Here is a 25,487-nt window from a genome sequence, read left to right as displayed (position 1 = left end):
TTAATGACTTGGACAACAGGATGGCATACTCTAACAACTACAGTAACAAAGACAATAAAAAATTGGGGAGAAGAGTGGAAATGGAGGATGGCAGTGCTGTCATTCAGAGAGACCTTGACAAGCTGGATAAACAAAGTGACAAGAACGTCATAAAGTTCAGCAATGGCAAATGCGAAATCCTGCACATGGGACCCAACAATCCCATGCAAGAGTATAGGCTGGGGGTTACCAGCTGGAAAACAGCTTTGCAAGAAAAGACCTGGAGTTCCTCGTGAACAAGCTGAGCAAGAGTCGGCAGTGTTAGAACAACATGAGCAATGACATAGAAGAGATTCGAGACTTTGAACCAAAAACTCAGATACAGGCAATGACTTTTGATGCTGCCTTAATGCTCAGCCAAAGGAGATAAATTTAAGTGTTAAGCTTAGGTTTCAGCCTAATTCGTGAAGATTATATAATAGGAATCATCAGTAGTGATCAAGCTGTGATCATTAAGAGGTCATTGTACTTCCCTGAACACGCAGGAAATGTTAACCTGTGCTGAACATGCAGGAAATGTTAACCTATGTATCTGGAACCACAGCATAGCAACTGTTGATATGAGTTGATTTTTCAGTGGTAAGCAACGTAATGATTCATAAAATATACTTTTCCTCTCACTAGCACATGTTCCTCCATTAGAACCAATTAACAGATTTACGTATATTACCCAGCTATCTTTACCTTATTATTTTATCATGACTATAATTACTCATCAGTTACATCTCTTACAATTTCCCTTTCATAACTTTTTGTCCTGGCATCTTGATAATAACTATTAGAGGTGATAACACCTTAATTTTTCACTATATGTATTTCTGTATACAGTACGAGTATCTTGTAACCATCTTCTTCTCCTCATTTAAATAATAAGATAAATTCTACATTAAATTATACTTCACTGAAGTTACCAGAGGTATAACTCATGACCAAACTGACCAATTCTTTTCCTCAACACTTTTAAGTGTATTTATTTGCATCACATTTATGTAAATACTAATAGCCAGTTGCACTTTTAAAATGTTCAGAGAAGACAATGTCTTTTCTACTGCTTTGAAAAAAAAAATAGCACCTTTTACTTATCTCTTCTAAGTATTGAAACTATTTCCTCAAATGTAACTACTCCAACAGCAAGAATGGCTATAATTTTTTGGAAAAATCATAGAAAATAAGGTTGGAAGGACTCTAAATGGCCATTTAGTCCATTCCTCTGCCCCAGGGCACTATCAACTACACTTACACCATCCTCAGGCAGGTGTTTGTCTAACCTGTTCTTAAAAATCACCCGTGATAGAAATGCCATAGTCCTCCAAAGTAATCTATTTGAGTACTTCACCATCCCTGCAAAAAGAAATTTTCTTCCCAATGTTTCAGCTGAACTTCATTCCTGGTATTAAGCCTAATTACATCTTGTCTTGTTCCCAGTGAATATGCAGGACAGTTTAGTTCCTTCTTCTTTGCAGGAACTGTTCAATCCCATGTAGTATTATGGGATCAGCCCTACTATGAGTTTCTCTACACCACAAGGTAAAATACTATAAATAAAGGTTAATTCACTGAAGTAGTATATCTGTAATATATCCGTAAATAAATATATTAGCATATTCAGAAAACACTGTTCACACAAGAGGAACTGTTGCCATAAGAGGAACAGAAAAAAAATCCAAGTCATTTATTCCAAGCTCCCCCTCAAAAGTCATTCAGAAGTCCCTTAAATTCTACTTATCTCAGAATATATAAATGATCTGGGAAGTAAGACTGAGCAAAAATTTTTCCTTGGCTGCTGCTCATTTCTCAATGTTTCATCAAAAAGTCTTGTAGAAAGAAGACTCCTCCTAGAGTGCAAATATCTTAGAGAAGTCAGAGCATCCTCTATTTACCTGTGCACCTGCGAAGGAAAACGAAAATGTCTGAAGCCCCACCTTTCAAGAACCTTGTGAAACAATCTGGGAACTGAGCCAAAATCTACTCTCTCACTATATAAGACTTGAGAGCAGACAGGTATTTTCTCAGAGGCAGGTTGTTCGGTAGTTCCTACCGAACTTCCCAGAAGATGGGAACAGGTGGTGGGACACGAATATCACTATGGATATCAATACTAGCACTTGCCTTCGCACAGATCAAAGGTAGGAGGACTTACTTGCTTTGCATTTTTACTGTTCTAAAGAATTTATAACCTGTTCGGAGTTTGAAACGATTTTCTTGGCTTTGTGAAGCCAAAGAACATTTTACCTTTATACCAGATTTTTTTTTCTGTTACAAATACTTTCCTTCCTAAGAAGAGAAAATTAAATGTCTTCAAAGTTCATATTCTAGTCCAGGTTCTTACCTTATTTTCTCTGGATGAAATCTGGAATAACTCCACTGAATTTAATGGAGCTAACTCATATTTCTACCAAAGTACCTCAGATTGTCATTTAGCCTTTGATGTCCACTTCATAAGGTAAAGCATTTGCAAATGCACAGACCAAAAAGTGTAAAAATGGCTTTAGAAAGGAACAGATTAGTGGAGTGTTTCTGCATTATTAAAGATGTGGGTTGTTCTATCAGCTGATGCTACAGTATTGAAAAAAGGGATTGATTTTGGTTTAAAAATGTTGGACACCAAATTTAAGATGTTCATCTGTTGTTGCACACAAGGTCATATAAAAGCTTAGGGCAGAGAGTTGTTTTTCTGAAGAACTGAAAACAACTGGATTTCTGCGAAATTGGGATTCATAGCGCCTTAACTATTTGGAATTCATGCTGCCTTAATTATTCTACAAAGGCACTTAATACTCATAGTCAAGTGGAAACTTTTTTTATTAATACTCCACCTCCACTTCCCCTGAAGCTTAATATAATAACAACGCTAGTTTTGAGTGCATTTTGATCTCAGACACAGATCCTAGTGAGTTGTTGTACTTCTTCCTACTTCCAGGGAATTCCACGCTAACTTACATTAAAAAGTAGTTCCTTTAAAGAATAGCCCATCGAGAGGCTAACCGTAACATTACCATGCAGTGCAAAGGTAATGGGAATCTGGGATGTGTGGTATGAGGCAGAGTGTTGGCGCCAGACAGTGCATGGGAAGACAAGCAAAAAGCTCTCTGGTGCTAGGGAGTTAAGGAAGGGAGCCCAGAAGCACGGACTGATTTTGCCTCTCTAAAAGGGGCCCAACGTGTCCTTCCAACACTAGCTGGAGACACTCAGCTAGTGCGACAGGAAAGGCATTATGGATCTCACCGCAGCTCTGATTTCAGCGTTAGCCCCTCTGGTGGTGTTACCCATGGATTGCCCTGTTGTGGGACACAGCTGAGCTCCTGAAAGCCTTTTTTGTTCTCCCTGGCTGGCATACCTTCCCCTGCAGTCTGCCCTCTGCCTGATCAGCTCTTGTGCAGTAAGGCATTGGAAGCCGCTTCAGGCCCTGCAAACTTTGTCTAACTTCCTATTTTGAAGCTGCTGTAGAATGGAATACAAAATGTTTTTGTCAATGGAAGCAAAAAATTTTCTTTGCGGCAAAATCAAAAATAGCAAACATACCTATTGGAAAGGCCTAATTCTTTCCATGTGGCTTGTGGGTTTATTTTTCTTCTGCCACTTATTACAAAAAGTGCTTGAAATTGTAAAATACAGAATAACTTTGGCTTTTAGTGAGGACAGGGATCACTCCTCTAGCTCTAAAAGGGATTCTTCCAGTAGAAAAGGGACCTATTTTTAAAGCTCTCTAGATAGCCAAAGAGTTTTACTAGTGATTAAGGCATATAATGATCTTAAAAACAGAGAGTAAAATGAAGTCCTTTATCTGAAAAGTTCGTAAGGGCATCCAGGGGCACTGTGAGAATAACAGAATAAGGATCAGCCCAAATTCTCACCTATGTGCTTTTGATAGCTTCAGTATAATTATTTATTAGTCTAAAGAAAAAAATAGCTTGGGGAGTGATATACAGCCCTCATGGTTGCATGTAGCACAGATCTTGATGTAAATCTGATCTCCTGTACATCAGAGTAGATTTACTGATTTTTGAAACTCTTGTTATATGTTTAAGCAGATATAACTGAAAAATGATGAAAGTACTCCCACATATTAAACATTAATATTTTCCTCCTCCACTCTTCTTGATGCAGTTCAAGCCCAGGGCAGTGAACAAAACTATGTTCCTCCGTCTATCCAGCAGCGACAAGACTGTAAGTATTTTTATGCTGATCTATCTGTAATATTTTGTCCAAAAATTAAATTGATAAATGAGATAATTAGAATGGGCCTAGAAGGGCTAGAACATGGTGTGCCCTAAAAAGAGAGACACAGAGAGAGAGAGAGGGAGAAAGAAAGAAAGAAAGAAGATAGAAAGACAGAGAGAGAGATAAATCCTCTGTACAATATATCCAAGTTCCAGCAGATCTCTGACTGCTACAGACTGGAGAAGTTCCTCTGAAATCTGGTGCAATGGATTTGTCCTACTGATGTGATACAGTTATCTAATCTCTAGTTTCATGAAAGGTACATACAGTCTATCTGAAAGTGTATTTTCAGAAGGGGTGTGTGCATACATAAGTATCAGGAATGTAGTTGATAGGAGGTAATAAAAGATACATTTTTTATGCTGTGTCAAGATGTCACTCACAAGAGAGAATAAGAAAACTGTAACTACCTTAAACATTAGAATGATTAAGTGCTATAAGATCATATATATAAAAAATAGCATTATGACACATACTGGAACACAGCAACTATAGCAGCAAAATAAGGAGGAAGGATACAACACGAACTGGTATAATGCTGATTACAGGCCAAAACCAGTGTTGCACAAAAATTTTGACATATTTTCCTAGTTCTTATTATATATACATTATAATACTATTTACCATATCAGAATGAAACTTAATCATTCAGCCTGCTGCAATCTGCAATCTGTGAAGTCAATAGCTGGCAATTAAAAAAATGATAAACCCAGACTGAAAGTATAGCACAAATTGTGTAATAATAGTGAGTTCAGTTAATCATTGCAACAGATTGTCAAGGAAGGTAGTATATGTGCTTTCCCTTAAAATCCTCTATGAAGATTAAATTAGATTGTCTTTCTAAAACACATATCTGTCTTAGCCATCCTTTCTGGTCTAAATGGAAAAATCAATGGCTGATATTGCAGTCTACAGTCATCAGACTCTATGATTATGATAGTTTCAAGGGAGAAAATGCAGCAAGTTCTCAAACTCTCATGTTGAGAAAACACAGTGTAGTTTCTCTAAGTGTCCTATCCCTTTCCTAGCTGGAACCAAAGAGATTTGGACATGGAAAATTTAGGGCTGGATCCTGCAAATAGAAGTCCTTACCTGAAAAAGCACATGATTAAAATTTTACAGAATTTAAAGTACTTTTTTTTTTTTAATCTGCTTGCATTTGATGTGTAAAAGTGCATGTTTCCTTCAGCACAGAGAAAGATATGAGCTTCAGAAAAAAATTAGCTGGTGCTTCTCACCCTACTGCTAAGACTCTTCAGCGATTTTGAGCTTCTAAGTGTACCGAGAGGCAAAGGTCCAAATATAGCCATTACCACTGCTTTTTCTGCATTACCATTACAACATTGAACTCTCGGGATCAGATTGTTGCATCTGAGCTCAGATCAGCAGGGCCAGCATCAGATGGGAATCCTGAACAAATACTGGAAGAACTACAGCCATACAGAATGGTCTTTGGGATTTGGCTGTTAGTGAAACACACAGGAAAACAGAACACAAAGCACTGTGCTAAACCATCAATAAAATCTCATGGAAACTCCACCTAGGGTGTAACTAGTAGTAGGAAATGTTAATTGTTAAAAGAGACTAGACAATTTCTATTGTTTTTTAACACTTCAAAAAACCTCATCTTTTTCTCCTCAGATCTTAGTACAGCCGGTTCCAAATTGAAAGAAGTGATTCTCTTTCCACCATTTCAAAACACATTGGCAGTAAAGTGTAAGTTAAAGAAATTTCATGGCTCAGATATCTGTATTCTTGGGGATCATAGAGCCCAGAGTGACTGAACAGTTCAATAAAGTCTGTAAGATCCTTTAGCCTTATAAAATAAAAAAAGAACAAGAGAAGTAGTCAGTTCATTAGGTAATAAAAACAATCTAAATGTAACCCAAAGCCCAGCTTGTATTTTGTTAATATGATGCAGCCATAAAGAGGACAAATACAATACTGGAATATATCATGCACACTATTTCCAGTAAAAGAAGGAAATTTTAACATGTTCAAAATATTGGTGAGATACCTCATCTAGGATATAGGGTACAATTCTGATTACTGTTGATCAGAGAGGGTGAGTGGAAATCTGGAAGAGAGGCAGAGAGGAACTGTGAGGATGATCAGGGAGATAGGAGCTTGCTCCAGTAAAATGGAGGCTGAGAAGAGATAAATGCTTTCTATAAAAGAGGGGAAAGAGCAGGAACTCCTTCAGGGTAAAGGGTAATACTGGCACAAGCACAGGCAGGCATACACTAATCAGGAATATGTTTCTGAAGAAATTGGCAGAAGTCTTCCAGCCGTTAGAAGAGCGGGGTTATGAGTGGCCTTCCCCAGAGGGGGTATGAACTACTTTTAAACTAACTTTAAACTGAACTGTGAAGGTGAAACTTCAAACTTCATATATTTAGAAAAGGTTTTATAGAATATAGCTGTCAGCAGAACCAGAACAGCAGACTGACTTAGTGACCCAGGAGGTCTCTTCCAGTCTTATTCCCTATATCCTCATGCAAAAAGATGATAAAACACAAAAGATAATTGAACTAAATAAATAATAGCTAAATAAATAAATAGCTTTACAAGAAGGCAAACAAAAGATGGGGGCTTTTTGGCTGGTGAAGGAAATAAAAGGGGAGAAACCATTTAAAAAGAAGGTAATCACTGCAAATTACAGAAAATTCTTACAGCTCATTTTGAATCCACAGCTGGCAACCCCTCTCACAATGGCCGTGTGTGCAGCACATGGGGTAACTTCCACTTCAAGACCTTTGATGGGGACATCTTTTACTTCCCTGGGGTCTGCAATTACGTCTTTGCATCCAACTGCAAGTCCCCCTATGAGGACTTCAACATCCAGATAAGGCGTACAATGGTGGAAAATGCTACCATGATCACCCACGTCATCATGAAGCTGGAGGGAGCAGGGATTGAACTGACACGCAGCGCTGTCCTGGTTAATGGCAAGCCGTACGTTCATACCTTCTACTATGCCCTGAAACTGCCATCGCTGCTCTTGCTCCCAGTGGGCTCTTTGAGGGAGCATCCCTTTCCCTCGTGTGATCTCAGAGTAATCCCAAGCACCTGGAGGGCACAGGTCCTTCCTGAAGAGGCAACAGAAATAAGAGGGCCTGACAGTGAGCTAAGTGCCTCCTGTGCACATTATTCTTGTGTCTATTTTGTGCGGATGAACTATAAACCAGTTGCTGCCCCAGTTCTACAATTTACAGATGTATAACCTTGATTCATCCAAAGTGTTAGACTTCTATACCTTTAAGTTTCTACTCTTCCATTGCTTTTACCAAAATAAGAGCCCTGAGAGGAATTTCTGATGGCTTTTGTCCTTTTGGTGAAGAGCGTGCAGTTAAGCAGTGACTGCAGCTTGTACCAATATACCTGAACTAGCTTTAAATTAGTTATCCTGGAAACTTCCTATTTATGTAGCAATGGTAGCACTAACTTTGGCATGGCGTGTGAAACCTCTCCAAAAACATATATGGGCAAATATTTGGGCAGCTATCCCACAGGGATCTGTGTACTACAGCAGCTATGTACAGCAAGCTAGTCTAAAGGTTATCTTGGGTACACCTTGTGAATGGCAGTCATGTCACATAAAGCCTAAAGAGTCTATCTCTTTATTATAAAGGGCTTTAAGGAGTAAATGGCAATATCCTGAAGCATACTGCCTGCAAAACAGAACTTCCCAATGCTTTTCTGAACAATATACCCTAAGACTCATGCCAACATTTTACTTGCCAAAACACCATTAACCGATCCATTTGTGCACTGAGAAGCAATTCCACAGGAAACAGCCAAAATGCTACAAACTTGTGTTGTCCTTACTTATTCATTTTGAAATGTCTCAGAAAGAATGAGAATGGATATCAGTGTGGATATGCAATGGCTATTCTGCTCCTTCCCCCACTGAATTACTGTGATATTTTCTTCAGGATTCAGTTGCCCTACAATCAGATGGGAATCTTGATAGAGAGAAGTAACAGCTACTTGAAAGTTACTGCCAAGTTAGGACTGGTCTTCCTTTGGAATGAAGAGGATGCCCTCCTGGTAAGAAAACATCCAAAACATAGCAGAAAACCTGTGTTTTAAAAATACTCTATTTACATCTTTCTAATCTTAATCACGTAGGCAGGCTTTAACTACTTTTGGATTTGTATCCATTTTTAGTGTATTGTGCTCTTCTCCCAATCCTCCTCTCTCCCAATTTTCTTTTCCACCCACCCCAGCTCAGAATCCATGTCCCCACAATTATAAGGTCCTCACAACACAGTGAAGTACTTTTCAGATTCCAGACACAGCAACGCTCTGATGATCACAGATAGAGTAAGACCGAGTTTTTCTTGGTGGTCACTGACATTCATATTGCTGCCTAACTTGTTACCACACCACACAGTGTCTGCATAGCACACGTATGCCAGACTTTGAGTACATAAGTGATGTTGATATAGACTGTTCTTAAATGTCAAGACTGACATTACTTTGAATCTAAATTCACTTTCCTCATTTCTTTCAGGTGGAACTAGATAAAAAATATGCCAACCAGACTTGCGGGCTTTGTGGGGACTTCAATGGAATACCAATTAGCAATGAGTTTATTTCACAGAGTAAGTAATAAAAAACATTATTAAATACCGGTGCTTTGTTTTTCTTTCTTTTAGCAGTATCCTGTGACATGGATTGAGAGTCAGATTAACTGAAAAATAGTGATAATTTTGGCATGTATTTTCATGATGTCAGTTTTAATAGTCATGTAATAGAGACAGGATTTGAGATGCATTAGGCTGCTTCCATAATCGTTAGGTATTTTAAAACTTGCCACATGTAATATCCTACTTTTTCCAATATTTAGGCTCCAGTCACTTACCTTCTTCATCTCCCTTTGCCATTCATATTATAGTGATAATATCTGGTAATCACTATGGATATCATAACTGGTAGTGTCACAAAGAGAATGTCTCCATGCAAAAGCCAGTAAATCAGTAAATAGTATTCTAACATTTTCTCTGCTTTTTACAGATACAAAACTGACTCCCCTGCAATTTGGGAACAGGCAGAAGGTCGATGGACCCACAGAACAGTGTGATGACCCTATTGCTCCTGCTGTTCTGGGGAATTGCACAGCTGAATTTGTAAGAATTTCTTTTTCAGAGCTTGTTTTTTTCAATGTAACATACATAATCCCTTTTTTTCAGCTCAGAAAAAAGTAGTTAGGACTGGAAAAAATACAGCATGAACATGCACCCAACTGTGGGTCTGGAAACAAAATGTTTCCAAATTTAATTTTTAACTCTTTGCCAAAGTGAATGCTAAAAATTTACATGAGTTAAGGGGAGAATGGGCATTTTCATGAAAGAGAAATTCACTAATAAGTTCCATATATGCAGAAACCATATAATGCTTAGGAAGTTACCTGAGCTGAAAGTAGCTGAAAACACAGAAATTCATCAAGGGAGTTTCATGTATACTTGCCCTATTGTTATACTTTTCCCTATATATCTGCTCATGGTTGGACAGGATTCTGAGCCAGATGGACGTTTGGTCTGCTCTGGTACATTCCTTAAATAAAATAGTTTCATTTCTTCTAAACACTATTGTTTTATCTTCTCTATTTTCCCTCCTAGGGTTCTATCTGTCAAACAGTATTAATCAGTGCAGCATTCAGAAGCTGTAATGCACTTGTGGATGTTCAGGACTACATTGAAATTTGCATACAAGACCTATGCCACTGTGATAACTCTATGGCTGACTTCTGTATGTGCAACACCTTTGCTGAATACTCCCGGCAGTGCGCTCATGCAGGTGGACAGCCTCTGAACTGGAGGACCTCTGAACTATGTCGTAAGTATCTCCGGACGAGGCTTTCACCTATGTTCATTACCCACATGCAATAAACTCCAATTATGTGAAATTTATCCTGAAGTAGACAGCCACTTAAAGGCCCATGTAAATTCATGAAATCAGTTTTACCCTGAGCATACTGAAGACTTTTGGGGTATGAAGGTTTAGAGGATTTTGCTTTGCCAAGGGGCTTCAATATATAGCCGGGGCTGTAAAATATTGTAGATATTAATGTCTTCACTTGGATCAGGATTCCCCATTATATCTCAACAGAAAGCATCCTAGATTGTAAAGACTGTTTTCTCAGCATTTCAAAAGAAAAGTCAGCATTATACTATTCTTTTTACTTTCAGCCAAATCTTGTCCTTTCAACATGCAATACCAGGAATGTGGCTCCCCCTGTTCTGACACCTGCACCAACCCGGAACGATCTGCACTTTGTGAAGATCACTGTACGGATGGCTGCATCTGTCCAGCAGGCAAGCTTAACTTCCTACACTTTTCTCATGTTAAAACTGCTAGGAAACTTACTGGTACACATTTAGCAGCTTTCCTACTCTCTATTATTCACATCACAGTCACAGTAACAACCATGTTCTTTCCTTGATATACATGCATGATTTCTACCCAGGTTACTAAAAAAACCCTTTCAAATAACAAACGTACCTAGGATATGCACATAATGTCTGAAATGGGTATAAGATACTTCAGTACTAACAATATGGGGAAGCTTTCCATTCTCAACATCCACCGTCAGTTTACAGAAAGTGTATAACACGTGATCACATTCTGCCCACAATGTTAATTCCTGGTGTTAGCAAAGCTGAGCCTGGTTCCCCAACATATGACATGTTTCCTGTTCAGTGCAGTATGTCACTTCCTCTCTCTAAACAAGGAGCTGAGAGACCACTAGGCAGTTTATAAAATTTGGCACTTCAGAGAATTACACACAAAAACTGAATGTCAGGATGTGATGAATAATACAAGTGTGTTGTCTTCACACATGCTTAGTTCTGCTGCTGACAACCGCTCTTGTGAGCGACTGTGCTATATGATATTCTCTTATCGTTGATCTTCTGCCCATCCTCCACGAGGTCTCACAGAATTAACCATCACTTGTTTGTATAATAGCATTGTCTTCCTTTAGGTAACACTCCGCTTTTGGGTGCAAAAATATTGGTTCTACGAATACATTCCCAAGCAGCCTTATAAATGGTTAATCTATTCCGTTTTGCTATCTTGTCATCTAGTAATTCTAATCCTAATTCCAATCTAATGAAGGCCATAATAGAAGAGTATTTCCTTACTGATCCCCTATGATCACCTTAAGATTTTAGTTGGCCTTCAACTGAATGTAGCCCCTTCAAGTTCTACACAGCTGACATGCCACTATTTCAAGATGCTTATTCTTCATTTTCTCTGTAATACAGAAGAAACACACCATGCTTTGAACATCTCCCACATATGTACACCAAAGCAGGTTCTGCAGTGCACATCTGAATGAGTAACAGACCATTTTTTTTTCTAGGAATGATATTTGATGACATTAATGGTGCTGGCTGTATTCCCCGTAAAGAATGCCACTGTACCTACGAAGGTGAAATTTATGCTCCTGGTGCCTCCTTCTCATCCAAGTGCAGATCATGGTAACATACTTCTTTTCTTGTGCTTCTTCTTTAGATGCATTACTTGAACATTTTGAAGACAGGGAAAAATTACCAATTACTCCTTGAAAAGAAATTAGGAACTATCTGTCAACTGAAGTTCTTTGACTAAACATTTCTTAAAAGATACTTAAGTCCTTTTTTCTCTTCATGCATTTGCTCTTCAAGCAAAAATTTGAGCTTAGATATGGGCACTCCCATTTCAAGATCAATCACCTAAAGGAGACTGGAAGCTTAAATCAGCAATTAAAAATGTAAATTGCTGTGTCATGTGCTTAAATGCCTTCGCAACACTACCATGTACTACCAGGATGATCATGTAAATACTATTGAGGGCAAGACGTTTAGGGACATGTTGCATTACCTGGATTGGGAGATCATGTCTGAGAGACATTTGACAGACATGGTATATATTTTTCAGTTTCATTATAACTACTGAAGTATTATTCTGTAAGTGCATGCAAGTCCATCTATCTATCTGTGAATACAAGAACCACAAACATGCATGTTACTTTCCAAGAAATACTTAACACATTTGAAGCTTGAGTCATGCTAATGGACATGAGGCCCCATCCTTCATATGCAGCAGAATGGATGCCAAGTTCACTAGGACTGAATTCTGTCCAAGGAAGGACTGCCAATCAATGGCATTATATAAAAAAATTATCACTGATATAAATGTGCCTTTCTGTACTTATTCTGAGATTTCAAAGCAGTGTTGATTATTTGTAAGCATTCTTGTCTCCAAAAGACATTATGATCAATACTTCAAGAGGAAAATGAAGGCATCAGCTGCCCTTACTGTCTCTTATGTCTTTTGCACTGGCATAACCCAAGCTTACTGAATACCTTCATCATTTTAGTACCTGTGCTGGAGGTGAGTGGACTTGTGTCACCCAGTCATGCCCAGGGACTTGCAGTATTGAAGGAGGTTCCCACATTTCAACATTTGATGAGAAGCATTATTCCTTCTTCGGAGACTGTAGCTATGTCCTGACCAAGGTAAAAATGAGTCACATTCCTTGCTAAAGCACTATGCTAAAGAAAAATGCTGTTATTAAATGTTGTTTAATTAAAACTACTAATAATGGCATTAACTTTCTGTAACTTAGAGCCTCAACATGGAACCTTAAATGGATTTCAGTAGGCTTTCTGCCAGGGTTATAGTAAATGAGTATACCATAGTATTTTTGTGTATTTTGACCATCATTTAAGAATTGCACTGCATTTTTAGGTTCTGTGAAATAATCTCTATGCTTCCCACTCACTTTTTAAATTAAATATTGCCTATCTATTGTTTTGGAACTATTTCTTTCTGAGTAACTTGCTTATTGCCTCCATTGGGACTATTCTTTTTGTCACAGTTAATATAGTCCAGGGACTTATTTCATTAACAGTATTCATATTGGAATTATTATATAGAATACACAGGAGAGAAGTTATTTCATATATGATGATCAGCCTTCCAAACAGTCTTTCCCAGTAGACGTATAAAACTCTAGAGTCTAAAGCAAAAAGCTAAGATGTCATACAGGTATTCTAAAATCTGTATCAGAAATAAATAATTTACAAAAACACGCAGGATATACCGGACTTTTTAGATTACTAGAGATTGAACCCTGAGCAGGTATGTCTAAATAAGTGACTATAGATTTGCAAATTTCAGAATCCTAAGTATATTTATTGTTGATTTGTATAGGGTGAGTGATGTAAACTATTTTCATAAAGCTCAGAAAAATTACTCGTCTCTCAAAAAAATCAAACTGAATGTTGCCAGAAAAGAGAACCACTGACACTTAGATATGAGCTTAGAATGAGGTAATTTAGACATAAAAGACACTAAACCAATCAAAGTCTTCCATAAGAATCAAAAGCATAGGGCCAGATCCACAGTGGGAACATAGATCAGATGAAAAGGAATAAACAATATTTTAAAAGACTCACTTTACTAAGAATGCCATTTGAGTGTGATCCCTTTTAAGACACTGGGCATATTTTGTTTTCGTCTTCTAGCTCTGTGACAACAACGATTTCACTGTTCTGGGAGAAATCCACAAGTGTGGCCTGACTGACACTGAGACATGCCTCAAGGGTATAGCCGTCAGTATAAGTGGAGGACAAACTGTAAGTAGCAAATGCAAGCACCTAACACTCTGCAGGGATGTTTTCAGAACTGAATGAACAAATAGGTTGCAAATGACGCATAACAGCACAGACAAGAAAACTGCATTGATTTTTTTTTTTATCATATTTGAACATTAACCAAAGAAAAAATAAGAATAAAGTATGTACGTTGGAAGTCAAGATCCTCGTAGTTTCCTGTCATTTAGTTATCTTTGCTTTTTTGTTTGTTTTAACAGTCAGTGGGCCACTATAATAAAGATCAAAGAAATAGTATAGGAATCAGAAAATCACCAAACCCTAAGCCCCTCCTCCATTTTTTTTCCTTTATCCTGAACTGTACTAGCTATAAAAACATTTGGAATGTGTTTTATCTTTCCTACACATGCTTACTAATCATTGCCTTTTCCTTTGAACAGAACATTGTGATCCAGCCTTCTGGCAGTGTATTTGTGAATATGATCTACACACAACTGCCATTCTCTGCAGGTAAGTTCCTTCGGAAAACTTTTGTGATGGTTTTTGTCTTTGACTTTAAAAAGTTATTACATTACTTCATCTAATGCCAGTTCTACCTTTGGTTATACTGCAGCAAGCCCAAGGAACTCAAATAGAATTTAATCTCTGATTCTTAAAGTAATAGGGTTTATCTATATGAAATTATATCTGTTGTATTTTTCGTCCCTAGCAAATGTTACCCTCTTCAGGGCATCATCTTTCTTCCTCATTTTACAAACAACCTTTGGTCTTCAGCTAGAGATTCAGCTTGTGCCCATCATGCAACTTTATATAAACTTAGACCCATCACATAAAGGGCAGACCTGTGGTAAGTGACCTTACGGTAACAACTGCCTTCTCACTACGCTTGATCCTGCTGGAGACTTTCACAGCCCTTCCACTTCCTTTTAGGTCTCTGTGGAAACTTCAATGATGTCCAGACAGATGACTTCAAAACAACTAGTGGTGTAATAGAGGGTACTTCAGCTGCCTATGGCAACACGTGGAAAACTCGGGCTGATTGTCCTGATGCCAAAATCACCTTTGAGAACCCCTGTACCCTCAGCATAGAAAATGGTAAGCTCAGCATATGGTAACCTCTCCTGTTCTCTTTTAAGATGGAAAGAGGAAACAAGCTGATCAACAGCTAAGCATTTAAGCTGAAATAACAGTGGACCATTTCACACACACTGTTTTCATCAGAAGACACTAGAAGTGTTCAGTTAATAAATAATAATTCTTAGGTCTAGTATATGATTTGGGATCTTCAAAAATATTCCTTTGGTTTAAGAAAGCAAGTGTTGTTTTTGCCAATTTACTTAAGAGGAATTGGAACCATACAGCATACAAGGGATCCATTCCTGGAAATCACTGAGTGTCATACAGAAGAGAAGCTGTGTATGGGCCCACTGAAGGTTGGACCCAGTGTAATCTTTCCACTGCCAAGCTGTGAACCACACTTATAATGCATCAGTTCATAGCTCTAAGGTTTTATTTCAGCCAATGAAATACCAACCTTCTGAGCATACACAAGCCACCCTTCTGGCTTCTAGGCTGAGCTAGTGCATTTTTAATACACAATGGGAATCTTCTTTTTCAAAATGCAGCTACGGGTGTTTAGTTTATTCCATGACAAGCACCATGAATTAACTGGATTCAGTTTATTAAAAGTTCATATTTCTGTAGAGAAGAAGCAGAAGACTGCTCTTGTTTCAGGAAATGTAGAGCTGAATTCTACTTTAAAATTAAGTTTCTGCAATTTCCCTGCATGAAGTACAGTTACAATGAGAAAATAGTTTAGACGATGAAGCACAATAGAAATTCTTAAACATGTTCTAAATTCACAGATCAGTATGCTCAGCACTGGTGTGGACTGCTCTCTGATACCACAGGACCTTTTGCTGAATGTCATTCAACAGTGAATCCAGAAGTTTACCAGAAGGTACTTGGCTCATAACTTGTTCCTGTTTAAAAGAATGAGACTCAGATTCCTGATACAAACACCTGAGGAATAACTTGCCAATTGGGAGGGCTTGTTTGAAATAATGTATTCATGATAGTCCTTTTCTAGCCAACAGTTCATTTTTATCTACACATCATAATACTTTGTCCTTTGCAAAGTTATCTTTCTTTCCATTCCCAGGTGGATAAACTTACAGGATACTCCTGCTGCCCATAATTTTAGGCACTAATCTAAATGTCTAAGCTAGGAGCTTGGACTCTCTATCAGGTTAAAGTACAGAAGCAGCTCCTCCTGAGAGACATAACGAAAGCTTTAGTCAGGAGCTTAACTAGTACTTTGCTTAGTTGCTCTGATCTCCTCTCAGGATGCACCTACATTTGCACATATCCAAAGTCAAGACAAGAAATGCATGTAAAAAGCAGCAAACAGATTTAGATAAGATGTGAACAAAAATGTTCCATGAGTTCAAGGTGGTGAAGCTCTGGAACAGACTGGGAACTTCATGAAGCCCCCTTATCACTTGAAATCTGTAAGAATATGTTCAACAAACATCTTCTCCAATGACATTACAGTGACCTTGCCTGGCATAGCAACAGATTCAGATTAAGTATACTCTTGTTTTCTTCATTCCTCTAATGTAGAGAGTCCAACCTCCTATCTGAAGTGCTAAAAGTCAGGTGGCATCAACAACCCTCTAATGTTCCACTATGTATATATGCCATTGTGGTTACAAACTGAAAGTAACTGGAAAACATACCACCCCTTAAAAAGGTAGAAAAAACAACATCAAGAAGAAAAAATAAACTGGAATTGTGGGCCTCTAACTGCTATCCCTCCTTGCAAGGAATCTTTTCTGCAGGGCCTCCAGGCAATTTTTAAGTGAAAAACAGGCATATGTTTGCTTATGTATATGGATTGTGCTGCTTTTAGTGCTAGCAAATTAGACGGTCTAAAAATTATAAAGAGACATTACTTTGAGATGACTATCTGGTGATCATATGTCATCCTGTGTCCCTAGAACTGTATATTTGACACATGCAACTGTGAGAAAAGCGAGGACTGCATGTGCGCTGCTCTTTCAAGCTACGTCAGGGCCTGCGCTGCTAAAGGAGTTCTCCTCACTGGATGGAGGAGCACTGTGTGCAGTAAGTTCCACATTCCTTTGTCTCTAAAGTGATCATCCAGAAGGTCCCACAGGCTATCTTTCAGGATATATAAGATTCCCACACTAAATTGTGTTACATTCTGTTTTAACTATAGCAATAGGAATAAAATAAGTAGGATATCTCTCAATTTACTTTTACAATAAATATTTTTGTGGAAGAAGGAAAATAAGCATAAAGAAAAACTATACTGTATATGTTAATATAATTTAACTTCTTTTCCTTGACCTAGAAAAAAACAGTTGTATTTACGGCACTTAAAAGTGTAGGGGTAAATTTTGCTCTAGAAGTACAAAAAATATTTAAATTATACTATTGAGGACATCAGCAAAGCATGTGGCCATCTCTTTCAAATGTATGTACACATAGTGCTATTTTTATCATATGCACTTTACCTCAAATATTGCATTTTTACCTACATTGATTATTAAATAGAATACAAATGTAACTCACCTTATTTTACTCTCTCAAGAAAAATATACCACCTCATGTCCCAAAACCTTGGAGTACACTTACAATGTTGATTCCTGTCAACCCACTTGCCGGTCTCTGAGTGAGCCTGATGTCACATGCAACATCAAGTTTGTCCCAGTTGATGGCTGCACCTGCGTCAGTGGAACTTACATGGATGAAAGTGGCAAATGCGTGCCTGCTTCTAGCTGTCCTTGTTACTACAAAGGAACCTCTCTACCTTCTGGGGAAGTTGTTCATGATAGTGGTGTTGTATGGTAAGAGATTTGTAAACAATAGACTGAGATGGATATGGGCAATTGTGAAATCATGTGTACCAGATGCAACCTATCCAAATCCAAAGAGTTTCTCTCCCTAACAATTTCAACATGAAAAATCACAAATCCTTGAAAATTGTTAGTGCGATCTGTGTTTGTAAGACTGCATTTAGACTAGTGCGGTAATCCAACAAACCATACTTTTCTTAACCCTGACCTTAAAAGACTTCTTCCATAGGGGCAGATGCCACAAGTTTGATAATCCCATTAGAATTAACAGCATGAGTGGAATCTGGAATATTCTAAAGGACAATTTTTAATCAGGCAAATGGATTGAGCAAACATGTCCTTATATAAAACATATTTGTATTTTGGACAGCTCTAACACAAAATACATGTAAATAGCACAAACAATTCTGCTAAAGGACATGGCTTCTCTGTTTTATCATGTGGTGATTTTTCACTAGTTCAAATTCCTCAGGAAACAAACTGAAACCTAACAAGAGAAGCAAATATAATTCCTTTCTGTTTCCTTGTAGCACTTGCATCCATGGAAAGCTGAGCTGCACTGGAGAAAAACCAGAACCGGGTAACATACCACTTAAGATGTTCTTTAATTCTCCCTTTCCATGTTCTCACTTTTCAGTTTGCTCTCTTTTGTCATAGTGATGCAAATTGTCCAAGTCTGAAATCAATCAAGAAAATGAACTGATGATCTTTGTAACATAGAGGACATTTCAGAAACATAAAGAACCACTTGGTTAATTTTCAGATGGTAGAAACAAATTATAACAGGGTTATCCAGGTGAAATCCATTTGGTCACTGCTTAAAATACTGAATATGAGGAGAAGAACTTCCATATTTTATATAAAAGTACTGAAAGCCAGCCTTTGGTTTGGGTTTTTTTTGCTGAAATGAAGACTTGCATGAAGCTAACTAAACATTAATTTCCATGGCAATCCAAAAAAAGCATAATAAAAGATGAGCATCACTACAAAACAACATTCAGTTCCTCTTTCTGGTCAAACGCATCCTAATAAGGCGCACCTCACAAAGGAGTCTAAGTGTTTTTCTGCATTAAACAAACACAAAGGTATAAATACATGTCTGATCTCACATTTCTCGTGGCTTTTCTCTCTTCCAGTCTGTACACCTCCCATGTTCTATATTGATTGTGGCAACACCACTTCAGACATGATAGGAGCTGAGTGCCAGAAGAGCTGTCAGACTCTGGACGTGGGATGCGTAAGTACAGACTCTTTATACCCAGTTAAAAGCATATTAAAGTAGATCTCTCCTCCACTTACCAGCTGTAGATGGACTCTTCCATCAGGGCACTCTGTCAAGTTATGTTTTCTGCATGGTCCTTACAGTACAGAACGCAGTGTGTCTCTGGCTGTGTATGTCCTGGTAATCAAGTGCTGGATGGCGAAGGTGGATGTATAGCTGCAGAAGACTGTCCATGTGTTCACAATGGGGATTCCTACCGTCCAGGAGAATCAATCAGGGTTGGCTGCAACAACTGGTAAAAGCATATTGAAAAATACTATTTTCAAGCATCTGAAAGGGGACAGTTTAAGTTTTAGGTGAATTACAGTTTTTCACTCTAATAGTATCAAGATTTACGATTGACAATGGAATCCTATATAAGATGCTCCACTTAGTAACTAAGAAGCAAACTTTTTGTTTTTTTACAGTGCCTCACAGCACAGAAATTGCAAGTGATCAGAAGAACAACATGTTTTGGATGTTCTCATATTCATTAGAGATAGTCAATAAAACATTTTTCCTCTCAAGTTATAGGCAATCCCTACATTTCAATACATTCAACAAGATTTTGAAACATGAAAGATTTAAAATCTTTTCTAACTCAAATGATTCATGATATAATGAAGTAACACAGTCTTTGTGTACATCCCAAAGGCTCTGGAGCTATGCTATGTTTCTTCTGAGAACAAGCAAACTTTACTTTTTCATTATAGAGGTTACATTTTAAACACCAATGAATGCGCATGCAGAAATATATATATATAGTGTATATATTTGTTTCTAACATTTGGGGTGCTTTTTGTCTCGTGTAGCACGTGTAGAAACAGAAAATGGCAATGCTCCGAAGAACCTTGCCTAGAAACCTGTTCTGTTTATGGAGATGGACATTACACAACCTTCGATGGCAAACGTTTCGATTTTGAAGGCGACTGTGAATACGTTCTGGTCCAGGTAACAGAGTCCTTCCCAGGATTTTGCACTGCTGAAATATTTTGCATATGATGACCTAGCTTCGTTAACATCGAATATTATTCCCATTTCCAGACCTAGCATCGTTAACACTGAATATCATTCCCTTTTTCAGAACTACTACTGTGGTAAAAAAAGTTTGAATCAGGGAACCTTCAGAGTGATCACTGAGAACATTCCATGTGGTACTACAGGAACCACCTGCTCTAAGTCTATTAAAGTTTTTCTGGAGGTAAGTATTTTCTTTAATAAGTTGTGCCCAGGGCCTTATGTGCTGGAATGATGGAATAGCCTCTCCAGATAGATTGCATTGCAAAAGTGTCCACGAAGACACTGAAAATGTTATTATACTTCCTTGCTTACTGCCAACAATTCTGCTCACTGCTATAGAAAACAAAGGTGGGAATTCTACAGTGAAATTGCTAAAATGAGGTCATTGAATGGAATCACTTTGATAGTAATAGAATTGTTATTTCAACAATAGCTACTGCCAATATATAAAACCGGACACAACAGCTGACTTTTTCAATTGGCTTCTGACTTTTTCTGTTTCTGTCCCAGAACTATGAATTGGTGCTCAGTGATGGACACTCTGATGTCATCCAGAGGACACCTGGAGGAGAAATGCCATTCCAAATCCGTTCGATGGGCATCTACATGGTGGTTGACACTAATGTTGGCCTGATACTCATGTGGGACAAGAAAACCAGTATATTCATCAAGCTTAGCCCCGGCTTTAAGGTACATGTTAAAAGCCAAAACCTGGAGCCAGCTTTTTCTCACTCATTTGCATGTTATGTCTCAAAGGAAAAAAATGGAAAGTTAGGCTACAACTGGAAGACTGAAAGAAAGGCAACTGCATATTATTATCCTTGTAGTATTGACTTAGATTCTGTACTATACATTTTCCATAAATTATGTTATTCAGCAACTGCATAACTACAGCTACATGAGTCGCTTTCTTCATGAAAAGCCATCAGCAAAGAGGTATGTTCAGAATTGGATAAAACTAATTAGCTCAATACTAACAACAAAAAAAATGAGTCTACTCTGCTTCTTTCTCTATCTTTTCTAACAAGTTGGAGGCACCTACCTCTTCATGAAACACATTTTATGAGGCTGTCCAAGACTGTTACTAAAGAGACCATCTTACAGCTTAAATAAGATTCATCCTGAGGTCTGTTACTCACAGCTACTGAGAAACTACACCTTACTGATCTCCATCCTTTTGTGTTTACACCCATGCAGGGACATGTCTGTGGCCTCTGTGGAAACTATGATGGCAATGGGAACAACGATTTCACTACTCGCAGTCAGTCAGTGGTAGGGAATGTGCTGGAGTTTGGCAACAGCTGGAAAGTGTCTTCCACTTGCCCAAACGCTAATCGTACCAAAGATCCCTGTGCTGCGAACCCTTACAGGAGCTCTTGGGCACAGAAGCAATGCAGCATCATCACCAGTGAAGTTTTTGCGAGTTGTCACTCACAGGTATGACAAATCTTCACTCTGAAATACTCTTGAGCCAGAGCTTACATTAGTTTTTAGGTGGGATAGCCATGTAATACACTTGGAGTTAGATTAGCACATACTTGACAAAGTGAAGCTATAACAAGTTCCAGGGAGACTACATAGAAATGATAGATATCCACCTGCACTTCCTCAGCTGTGATATAAACTAGTACACCTAAGAAATTAATAGTGGAAGAAATATTATCAGATCACTTCTTTTTAGAAGGGACAATCACAGATAAATCTCAGGGCACCTTTAATTTTTAACGGCACCATTTTCTACTAAAACAGCTGCCTTATACCTGTGACTGTGTGCTAGAATCTACTACAGTAACATTTATTTCTCTGAAAGTGTCTTTAACATCAGATAGCTCTTAGGGTTATGACTTATTATTAACAGTTGTATTCTACAGCTTTCACTTGATTTTTCAAAACATCCTCACAGTTTCTTCATTTCTCACCTTTCTTTCCTATATATCCAGAGTTGTCAATTCAAAATATTTAATTGATTATTTTAGGTGAGGACAAGTGCATGAAATAAAACTCAGATGTTTTCTCCAACAGGTTGAACCAAATGAATATTACCAAGCATGTGTGAATGATGCTTGTGCCTGTGACACTGGAGGAGACTGTGAATGCTTCTGTACAGCGGTAGCTGCCTATGCTCAAGCATGCAATGAGTTGGACATCTGCATCTCATGGCGAACCCCATCCATTTGTCGTGAGTCTCACCACGCTACTTTCTGAAGGGGGCCAGAGAGAAAGAAAACATATATCAAAAAGGAAAACAAGTAGGAAGAAGAAAGAAAGGAGGATAAAACTGTGTTTGCAAGAGCCATTGCTATTTTCTAAATGCAGCAAAGTAACACAAAGCAAGTTGGGTATATCAGTGGAAGCCAATTTATCTTACTAAAATGAAACCATACACTAGTAATTCTATCAGTGGTGCTGTTAATGTACTATTTTCTTGTTGATCATGATGCACTAATGGTAAATTATAATATTATGTTGTACTTTCAGCTGTCTATATCAAATTTTAGTTAATATACAGGAATATTTATTTATAAATATTAGTGTATATTAGCTAAAATCAGTGCTTTAATTAATTGTTTTTTAATTCTTTATGTGTAGCTCTGTTCGATGCTTTATAACCTTATTGGTCTCAAAGGATGGTAAAAGTATGATAATCATATTAAATTAGAAATAAGACATACTGTTCACCTCTTGCATGATTATGCTAATAACATGGGATTTCTACCCAGCAAAATTATAGCAATGAAGGACCTCAGGGCAAAAAAATCAAATGTACCTTTCTGCCATTTCTCATTCCTCTAGCTCTGTTCTGTGATTACTACAATCCACAAGGGGAATGTGAATGGCATTACAAGCCATGTGGAGCCCCTTGTATGAAGACCTGCAGCAACCCAAGTGGGAAATGCCTTCATGAGCTGAGAGGTTTGGAAGGTAAAGATAATCATGCATATCTCATTCTTCTTATAAAAAGATAAAATGGAATATGATGAACAAAATTCATATTACTCAATATATGAAATGTTTATACTAGAAATTGCAAGAGGAGATTTTCTAGTTAGTATGTAATTCCCTAATGGATCATGAACTGGTTTGGAATGAATATGAGGAAGAACACTCCAAAGCTCAATGTGCAATTGATGGAATAGCAATAACAGAGGGTGAAATTCCTCTCACCAAAAGGAATCATGGGGAGAAAAGATATTGGCAGAGTGTAGAGTTACTTCTACATGTGAAAGGCCTAGTGTTAACATAACTCCCATCTTTTTTCAGGCTGCTATCCACATTGTCCAAACAATAAACAGTATTTTGATGAAGAAACCATGACCTGTGTTTCATATTGTGGTTGTTACGATGTTAATGGAAAACGTTACAAGCCAGGAATGAAGATGCCTTCAAAGGAGAATTGTAAATCATGGTAGGACTAGTAAAGATTTTTAAAGAATGAGTTTAAAGTTGTGATTGGAACATAACTCATCATGCATTAAATTTTTTGTTTGCTAACAGGAACTAGGCCAGCCATAGGCTATTAATTAATGTCTAATTTTCTTCTGTTTCCAGGAAGTGAAATGATGGCATGGTGAAACATTTTACTGTAGAGATTAATTTAGTACTCATTCTGTACTCTCACGGAAATAATTTTAAATTATTATTAAATTAAGTAAGAATAAATTAATAATAATAATTACAGCAATTGTCAGAGAACTTTTATCAAGTTATCCCTAAAATCGTTATGTGAAATTATTTAGAACTCAGTAAACAATTAATCTTAGTTGTTCAGAGCTAGTTTCTGTTATTCTACTGGTACTTATGTATTTGCTATAGTCAGCAAGTATTCCTACATATTCTGTCAGAATTGATGACTATAGCCATATATGTTGGGACAAATGCTGATAAGCCTTCTATCAAGTAGCACAAAGTTAGAAACAGTTAACTCATGTCCTGAGATATATTTAAAGTAGCTACACTGAATACTGCAAGCAGTGCAGCCAGAGTTAGCAAGGAGCTTAGCACTAAGCCTTTCTGAGCGTTTATGCAACTTCCATAGCAGGTATTGCAGTTCATAGACAGCTTTGCCCTGCATCATCTGTGCAATTAATGGCACTAAACCTAACCTGTTAAATACATATCTGTATTCACTGAAGTTTATTCAGTGTACAGATGCCCTTAGTCACTGTAAATAAAGGTATCGGGAATCAGTTCTTAATAAGTAACAGATAAATCCCCATTAAAAACAGACTACATTCTCACAGGTGATTTGTTGGAAATCTGGGGGAAATTCTCTATGGGACAACCTCAACATCAGCAATACAATGATCCTTTCTCAAATGCTACATTTACTGCACTTTCCCTTCAAGGGGATAAGTGAACTTATCCAAGAGATGAGAATGCTTCAAATCACCCCTCCCCATTTTTTCCCAGCCTCCAAAAGCAGCATTAAGGATACCTCAAGCTAAGTATGCTGGCATATAAGAATTGCGTTTCTTGCCTGAAAACCTGAGTGATCCTACCTAACTTGAATTTGTACAGTGGAACTGGATACCTTGAAGCAGAGAAAGATAGAAAGAAAGATTTTCTACATTTAAACATACAAAGAATAGCAAAGGATCAACAGAAAAATTAAAACAGTAAAATCATGTCATTAACCAATATATCTAAACTCATTGTTTCCTTTTTTCTTTTCCAGTGTATGCACAACTAGTGGCAAAAATTGCAAATATGATGCATATGGTAGGTTGACAAAGTTGTTTTTATCTGAATAGGATGCATTTGAAGCTCTCTGATCTATGTTTCAGGTACCTACTGACAACATTCTCTTTTGATTTACAGCATGCCACTGCATTTATGAGGGACAGATATATAACTATAAAGATGTGATCTACAATACTACGGATGGCACAGGAGGATGTATTGTTGCAACCTGTGGTCCCAATGGGACAATTGAAAGGCATATCTATGAATGTCCGAGCACAACATCGCCCACGTCAACACCATTTCACTTCAGCACTACACCACCTGCCACTACTCACACAGGTACATCCTCTGCTGCCCATGTGAGCTTATTCTATTCTTTAGTGAGTAAAATGTAGATACTAAACTGTGCCCATGCTTATAACCTAAACGAATTAACACAACCTCAAAATACATAACAGTCAGTGTCATTTCTTATTAGCATTTGGTTTCAGTCAGCATTTGTTAATCAAACTGATCCTGATACAAAAAATAAAAACACTTCTGAAACACCAAATTGGAAACGAGTGCACACTGCTTTCATACTATTCTTTTGCTTATTTTCATAGCAAATGATAAGAAAACTGTATCAGATTTTCCATATGTAATTGCAACTATTTCTATACCATTTCTATTAAAATTTCTCTTGGTAGTGACTGAAATAATCTTTATGGAAAGAATAAATCATTCCTTATTTTTCCCATTAAACTACAAAATGATTGCTTTCTTTAAAATTTCTGG

The 25,487-nt window shown here is 37.6% G+C and overlaps 1 protein-coding gene and 1 long non-coding RNA gene across 3 annotated transcripts in view; one reads left to right on the top strand and one right to left on the bottom strand.

Annotated features, from left to right (window-relative positions):
- The first annotated feature begins 2,053 nt into the window (after positions 1-2,053).
- Positions 2,054-25,487, top strand: part of LOC112993636 (uncharacterized) — a 57,985-nt gene continuing 34,551 nt past the window's right edge. The window contains exons 1-30 of the mRNA XM_064513156.1: positions 2,054-2,165; positions 4,147-4,206; positions 5,902-5,976; positions 6,954-7,215; positions 8,196-8,310; positions 8,777-8,867; positions 9,280-9,392; positions 9,885-10,101; positions 10,455-10,580; positions 11,630-11,747; positions 12,629-12,767; positions 13,779-13,889; positions 14,306-14,375; positions 14,575-14,712; positions 14,796-14,960; positions 15,731-15,825; positions 16,865-16,991; positions 17,482-17,737; positions 18,277-18,326; positions 18,883-18,983; positions 19,112-19,263; positions 19,820-19,958; positions 20,092-20,208; positions 20,538-20,717; positions 21,225-21,464; positions 22,050-22,206; positions 22,821-22,949; positions 23,289-23,433; positions 24,703-24,746; positions 24,846-25,049. Coding sequence (XP_064369226.1) covers positions 2,093-2,165; positions 4,147-4,206; positions 5,902-5,976; positions 6,954-7,215; positions 8,196-8,310; positions 8,777-8,867; positions 9,280-9,392; positions 9,885-10,101; positions 10,455-10,580; positions 11,630-11,747; positions 12,629-12,767; positions 13,779-13,889; positions 14,306-14,375; positions 14,575-14,712; positions 14,796-14,960; positions 15,731-15,825; positions 16,865-16,991; positions 17,482-17,737; positions 18,277-18,326; positions 18,883-18,983; positions 19,112-19,263; positions 19,820-19,958; positions 20,092-20,208; positions 20,538-20,717; positions 21,225-21,464; positions 22,050-22,206; positions 22,821-22,949; positions 23,289-23,433; positions 24,703-24,746; positions 24,846-25,049 — 4,009 coding nt within the window. The 5' untranslated portion in view covers positions 2,054-2,092. The remainder of the gene's footprint in view (positions 2,166-4,146; positions 4,207-5,901; positions 5,977-6,953; positions 7,216-8,195; positions 8,311-8,776; positions 8,868-9,279; positions 9,393-9,884; positions 10,102-10,454; positions 10,581-11,629; positions 11,748-12,628; positions 12,768-13,778; positions 13,890-14,305; positions 14,376-14,574; positions 14,713-14,795; positions 14,961-15,730; positions 15,826-16,864; positions 16,992-17,481; positions 17,738-18,276; positions 18,327-18,882; positions 18,984-19,111; positions 19,264-19,819; positions 19,959-20,091; positions 20,209-20,537; positions 20,718-21,224; positions 21,465-22,049; positions 22,207-22,820; positions 22,950-23,288; positions 23,434-24,702; positions 24,747-24,845; positions 25,050-25,487) is intronic.
- Positions 17,500-19,185, bottom strand: LOC135328540 (uncharacterized). Of its 2 annotated transcripts, XR_010389542.1 has the most exons (3): positions 19,046-19,185; positions 18,336-18,422; positions 17,500-17,614 (listed from the first exon to the last, which is right to left on the bottom strand). It is a non-coding gene; the product is annotated as an uncharacterized LOC135328540 (long non-coding RNA). The 2 variants fall into 2 exon arrangements; XR_010389541.1 differs by lacking the exon at positions 17,500-17,614 and having other exon boundaries at positions 18,038-18,422.

The sequence above is a fragment of the Dromaius novaehollandiae genome, chromosome 5, assembly GCF_036370855.1.
Source record: "Dromaius novaehollandiae isolate bDroNov1 chromosome 5, bDroNov1.hap1, whole genome shotgun sequence".
In the NCBI taxonomy this organism is placed as follows: domain Eukaryota; kingdom Metazoa; phylum Chordata; class Aves; order Casuariiformes; family Dromaiidae; genus Dromaius; species Dromaius novaehollandiae.
Note: the sequence above shows the minus strand (reverse complement) of the source record. Positions and strands in the feature narration are given on the sequence as shown.